The sequence below is a fragment of the Vulpes lagopus genome, chromosome 12 (genome assembly GCF_018345385.1).
Source record: "Vulpes lagopus strain Blue_001 chromosome 12, ASM1834538v1, whole genome shotgun sequence".
Classification (NCBI taxonomy): Eukaryota; Metazoa; Chordata; class Mammalia; order Carnivora; family Canidae; genus Vulpes; species Vulpes lagopus.
The window spans coordinates 48,863,691-48,870,159 of record NC_054835.1 but is presented as its reverse complement, the minus strand read 5'-3'; the positions used below and the strand labels follow the sequence as shown (position 1 = coordinate 48,870,159).

Sequence of the window (6,469 nt, the reverse complement as noted above, 5' to 3'; positions counted from 1 at the left end):
GGAGCGTGGTGGCCCCGGGACTTGAGCCCACGGTGGTCGGAGTCCCAGCCTTGTTCTACCTCCCTATGCTCCTGGGATGAATCAATAGACCTGAAGATTAAAGCCTAAATGCCCCACCCACACCACCCACAGCAGGTTAAATCTCTTTGTCCTTTCAGATTGGAAAGAATCTTCCAATTTGGAAGTGGGTTGAGCCCCCATTCCAGCCCAGAGGGGTGGGTGCAGCAAGCCGCAGCACTAGGACCAAGATCAAGGACTCCTGCCGCCCGCTGTCCTGTTCCCTCGCGCCCTGGCCTGCCCGGCCGGCCGCCCAGTGCCTCCTCACCCTGCGTGGCCAGGGCCCTGGCCTTACTTATCTTGCCCTTGTCAGCCCCACGGGTTCCAAGAGCGACAGAAAGCCAACCAGATTTGCCGCAGACCGAACCCCAGGAAAACTGCACGCGTGAGAAGCCAAGTCCAACGGACCCTTTGTTTCTAAAATGGGCTCATGATAGGACCCCACTAGATGGACAGACCTGCTCTCCCAGATGGGAAACAGCCCGGCCTCCGGGGGCTCAGCGCACTGGGAGGTGACCCGAGTTTGTTGAGCGAACGACCGCCAGCCGACTTCCATGGCCACACCAGGTCAACGGTCCAGCAAACCACGCAGTTTTCTTGCTCAACCACCTGTTTTTTTCCTTATCACCTTTCTGGCCCAGACCCTCGCCGAAGGCATCAGCAGAGATCACATAGCCACAGACACAGTGGCTGCTTATCACCAAGCTCAAGGCTCCTCAGCTCCACTGGACACTCCAGATCTACCCACTGTTTTCTGGAAATTTTCTCCCGGTGCTCCTAGGAGTAACGCGCATCTCCGCTCCTTATCTCCTGGACTTACCTCGCCAGGTGAGTCTTGCCTGCGAGGGAGAGGCTGCAGAGAAGTGGTCTAGGGGAGGGGACATGCGAGGATGTGGTCTAGGGCCTGCTGGAGGACAAGAAAACCCTCAGCCGGTAACCAGGGGATTTTGAAGAGAGAGCTCTTGAAAACGTCAGGGCAGGGCCGGGTTGGGTGAGAGGAGGTGGAGGTGGGTCAGAGAGAGGCTCAGGCAAGGTGTGAAATCAAGCACAGGTGTTCACACACAGGGGGCAGCCTCTGCCCTGCTCCCACCGCGGGGACTGAGAGACGAGGCCAACGTTTTGAAAAATATAAAATTTTAATAAAGGCTACATCTCTTAATTACAATAATTATTATACCAAGTAATTTTCCTTAAATGAACTCTTTATAATGCATAATTTACAGTATAAGTAGAACAAAATGCCATGGCAAAAGTCATTGAGTACAAGACTTGTAATAAAAAGGCATAAAATATATTTATACATAAACCCCTTTCAAAAAACAAGGGAAAGTTGGAGCCCTCAATATAGGGCGACACACGGAGCGGGGCGCCGTGCAGGTACAGGTACTGTACTGATTTCAAGTCAAGCACTAGAGATAGTGGATTAATACTCTTCTGTCGTACAATATATACAGACGTATAGTACAGGTAACAATGGCAAACAGAATGTACAGATTAACTTAACACAAAAACCCGAACGTCAAAATGAAGGTGTCTGGAGGAAAGGGTGCTGCTAGGTCTTCCCACAACTGTCCGCTTCTTTGCAGGGTAAGGGGGTGGTGGTGGTTTCCAGAATGGTGGTGGTCCAAAGACTAATTTAAAAATGAAATCAACCAACCAACCAACCCTCCAAGGAACTGTTGTTTCGATACAAGCACGAGTTGAACTACAAGGTTCTAGGGGGCCTCAGGCACTGGGCGCTGGGCCTTGGTGGGGAGTTAAGAGAAGTTACTGAGTTAATCTGGGGTCCCCCAAACGAGGCTTCCCCCCCTCCCACCCTCACGATGGATCCAATCCCACACGATGGCCCCAAATGGCGGTGATGTTGCAACATAAATCAATCCTCAAGACCTTTAAGACAAAACAGAGCAGCATAGGGGAAAAAAAAAATGCACCAATTTCTGCGTGTGTTAATGGTAGGGCACCATTTAAACAAGTCTATCCTTACTCGGAGAAATGCAGGGCCAAGCATAATAATTTCCCTCTTAACGAAGAAATCATTAACGCGCCCCTCGCTCCACTCCCAAGTTGGGATAGATAGGACAATTAAAACTTCCCCTCCTCTCCCCCTTCCGTGTTTAAAGCAGCATATCCATAAACTGGGGGCTGGGAGGAATCAATTGTTCAATAAATAGCAGTAAGGACTCCTGTTCAGGTAAGCTATACACAGTTTCTCTTAGTTTATGGATTTCAGATCCCTAGGCAGTCATATATTATGTATGGCAGTCTCTCAAATACAGTCAGCATCATCAATAGCCAAGAGTGGTCATGTTTTTAATAAATAGTTCAGGCTTTTCTTATCTCAGTACCCAGCTCGTGAATAATGAAAACCAACCTCCCCCCTCCCCGCCCTCCCCGCGTGGCCAGTGGCCAAGTCTTCCCTAGACTCTGTCTTCTTCATTGGTTTCGTTTTCCTTCAAAAGGTCTCGTCGCGGTCGGTCATGGCCCAGGCTGGTGGCGCGGGCGGTGGCCCCGCGTCCGCCGGGGCCCGACCCCCGAGGCTCAGTCGATCCTCTCCACCTTCCCCAGAATCCTGCCTTCGTACATGGGGAGCACCGCCTCATCGTCCCAGATCTCCTCAAACACCGCTCCGCAGGCAAACTCGTCGCTTGCTTTCTTGAAGTAATACCTTAAAAGGAGAACCCAAAGAGCGTCTTGGTTAGCCGGCGTCTCTTGCTTTGCTTCACGGGAAGGTGATGCCACCGCTGAGCACTCGGGGGTCCGGAGGGTGCTGCCGCTGCAGGTGTGCATGTGACCCGCTGCCCGCGTCTCATGGACCGCGGTCGACGGGGCCGGCCCAGGGGCGTGATCGGGGCGGGGGGGTGGGGGGCGGTTGTCACCTGGGAGGTGCCCCAGGGAACGGCAGGTGGGGCAGCCTCCACCTGCACCCTTCGGCCCAGAGCGCTGCTGCCACCCTCCTCGTGCGCTGGGCAGAGCGCACCCTGCGGCGGACAGCTGCCGGCTTCGTTCTCCCCCTTTGGGGAGGGGTGCGGGCGGGAGGGGCAAAGCACGCCTGGTCCCTTTGCAGCAGCAGCAGCAGCCAAGCAGGGGCGCCCCCTCAAAGAGGCCCCACACCCAGCCACCCCAAACCTGCAGAAGTCCGTGGAAGGCTGACACCTCCTGTCCTCTCCACCCTCCAGCACCCACAGGCCACTCCCCTCAGTGGCCACTGCGGGCGGCGGCCAGCCCCACCTTGCTTCCTTGGTCCCCTCTTCTGTGTCCCTCCTGCCCCCCCCCCCCCACAGCCCACCGCACCCCTCCAGGGTCAAACACCAAAGACTCTTCTATTATGCCAGTTGATTATAAAGGTTCCTTTTACCCACCCCAACCCCTTTCTTTCTTCTAAGGCTAATTGTGTGGACGCAAATGACCGGCCTCTCTCAGGAGAGCCACGTTCAGAAAACTGTCGTCCCCAGCCCCTTGTGTCCCTGGGCCTGGCCGGGGAGACCCCTCAGACCGATTAAACGTGCCCCTGCAAGTGGTCACCTCCAGCCAAGAAGGGCCCCTCGGGGAGGGAGGGTCACGGTCCTCTGGGGGGTAGGGGGACAGCTCTTTAAAAAAAGTGGACTTGGGTCTCAGGGTTACAGTTGTTTTTTGTTCCTGTCTTTTCATTTAAAAGAAAAAGGAGGGAAAAAAAAAAGAATTCCCCTCGGTTAGAGAGCTCAACTTCTTTGCTCTGTGATGAAAGCAAGCCAAATACTTTCACAGGAGATAAGGCTAAATAAAGTGAACCAGCTGGGTTTAGTCAAGGTTCCTGGTTGTTAGCGGTCCCAGCTGGGCCACAGCGCCGGGGCGAGCGGCAGGCTGGGCCCGGGCAGTGCGCAGGACGCTTCCTATGGAGCGGGGCGCTTGGGAGAGCCCGGGGGTGGGGGGTACTGCACAGAGGGGCCCCGCACGGTGGAGGGGGGAAGGCCACGGTTCTGATGCCACCCTCCACCGTGTCCCCTGGTCCCCAGCGCGGACCCCTCGGCTCTACCGAGTGGGGCTTTCGTGGCACCTCTGAGCCAACACGCAGTGACCTTTTACACAACTGTAACCTCTTCCAGGGAGGGGAGAGGCCACATTCCCCAGGCCCCGGCCCCAGGACTTCAAACGCACTTGTGCTGCCCTCGTCTTCTCCAAGAAACGGGCTTTTCCACTGCAACATGCTTTATGTGGCAAACTTTGCTTTCTTCTGACATCTGGCACCAATAGCGTCTGGCACGTCTGGAGAGACTGTTCTCCTTTTGAACCTCTGCCATGTTGAGATTACTCAGTGCAGCCCAGGTCCCCCCACTCGGCGGCCCCATCCTCGCCGGGCTTTTTATTGGGAGGGTCGGGGGTGGGCGCTGCAGGACGGGAGCACCACCCCTGCTGGGAAGGCCAGGCAGGGCACCCGGTGCCTCCACGAGCCAGGAAGGCAAGGGGTCCAGCTCCGGCCGGAGAGCCAGGCCAGGGAGATAAGGCGGCCGGGAAGGGTCTGGCCACAGCCTGATCCAATCAGTAAAGAATTTGAGAGTCAACCATTTGTGCAAGTCTTTGTGCATTAAAAGGGAGGCCGGGGCTTCAAAGCCAGGCTTATTAAGTGCGCCTTAGAAAAAAAAAAAAAAAATCAGAGCCAGATGTGGCCGGAGTGGCTGAGCGCGAAGCCTCCCCTGTAGCCTCTGCTCGGCGCTCCGTGGCCCTGCTCCCCTGAAGGTCACCTGCAGTTCCACTCAAAGTCCAGCCGAGTCAGAGCTGAGATCAAAATGAATCCCTGGAGGGGCACACTTGTGTAATTAGTTTCACCTTGTGTCTGTTCAAGATAAAAAAAAAAAAAAAAAAAAAAAAAAAGAGGAAGAAGAGGAAGAAGCAGCAGCCAGGCCTGCTCCCCAATCCCTTGGATACATTTTCCTGAATTGTCTCTGCCCTGGTGTCAGATGGAAAGATCTAGAGCCCAGCTCCACACCCAGCTCCTCAGTCCCTTACAGGATCCTCAGCCCCGAACCCCATCGTTTCACAGCAAAAGGAATCCCTCTGGGCCCCTGCCCCAAGCAGCTGCCAGGGCCAGGGGCTCCAGAAGCTGGTGCCCTCCTGGCCGGGGGCTGAGTGCCAAGCAGCTTCTCCACTCCCACCTCCGGCTCCTGGTGGGATGGGCTGGCACCTCCTGAGCACATACTGGACCCCTCCCTGAAGCGTGTGCCCAGCACCTTGATGCCCCTGGCCTGCCCATGTATTCCCTTGGGACGATGGCCACGGAGAAGGGGCAGTGACGACTCTAGATGAACGGAGGTGGGGTCATCACCCACCCCCCCATTAAGGAGAAGGGAACCCAGGAATGGGCCCTGCTCTTGAGTCCTCTCTGGGGCCCTCGAAGGCCCCCAGAAGGGGAAGGGGGGCTGGAGGGAGGTGAGTGCCCATCCTCCTCTGCTACGGATAGAAGAGCTCTCCGGCTTCACGCGAGCCGTTCACCACGGCGAGGCAGTTCTGTGGGCAGGAGGGCTGCGGGCGAGGGAGGAGAGGCGGTCTCTGCTTCCGGGTGGTGGCCTCTGCCCTTCCCCACGCTGGCTGTGTGGACGATCTCTCCTACACCCGAGCTTCCTCATCGTCTGTCTGTCCCTCCCCGACACATATACCGCCCTCTCCCTTTCGGGAAGGGCCTCCGCAAGATGGCCCCAGCCCAGCTCTCCTGGCCGAGCCCCCTGTGCCCTCAGAGTCTTGTTCACCTGGTAGAAAAAGCCCATCCAGGTCCCCACAGAGCCCTCCCAGGGCCTCCCTGCTGCTGCTGCTGTGTTATTTCTGTCAGTGGTGAGGGGAGAGAGGAAATGAGAAGGAGCACAAGCGCCAGGCAGCCTCACGGCTGCCCCGAGCGCCTCCTGAGCCCCTCCCGGGTCCGCCAGGCCAGCGACGCGACTCTGGCTCTTGCTTCTGAGCAAACAAACTCTGGAGCAGCGAGAAGCCGCAGGGCTCTTACCTATAATTTCCCTTTTTGCTGAGCTGCTCTTTAAAGTGGCCCAGGGTCAAGCTCTGAGCCTTCAGCATCCTCCTGTATGGAATTTCTTCTCCACAGAAAAAGTATGTGACGACCAACTCGCTGGCCTGGAGCGCGTGGACCCCCGCCAGCTTCTTTGGCTCTTTGTGACTGAGAAATAAGACGGAATGCAACAAGTTTTAGCATTTGCAGGCAGCAAGTGCACACACGACGCACACACGCACAAGCACGGGTTCTCGAACATGTTCTCCGCAGGGAAAGGGCTGCAGCTAGATGCTCAAAGGGGCCTGGGTGCAGGGCCCCCCTATCACAGGGGCCACCGCCTCGGTGGCACACAGCCCCCAGGCACCCAGGAAGGGACAATGTCCTTCGGGCTGTACACGGCTGCTACTGTCCCCCTCGCAACCACCAAATGGGGGGCGG

The 6,469-nt window shown here is 56.6% G+C and overlaps 1 protein-coding gene across 6 annotated transcripts in view; it reads right to left on the bottom strand.

The window, feature by feature from the left end:
• Positions 1-1,184: 1,184 nt before the first annotated feature.
• Positions 1,185-6,469, bottom strand: part of AXIN2 (axin 2) — a 31,514-nt gene continuing 26,229 nt past the window's right edge. For all 6 annotated transcript variants that reach the window (XM_041726473.1, XM_041726472.1, XM_041726476.1 and 3 more), the window contains 2 exons: positions 6,029-6,196; positions 1,185-2,725 (listed from right to left, as the gene is read on the bottom strand). In XM_041726473.1, coding sequence (XP_041582407.1) covers positions 2,599-2,725; positions 6,029-6,196 — 295 coding nt within the window. In that variant the 3' untranslated portion in view covers positions 1,185-2,598. The remainder of the gene's footprint in view (positions 2,726-6,028; positions 6,197-6,469) is intronic.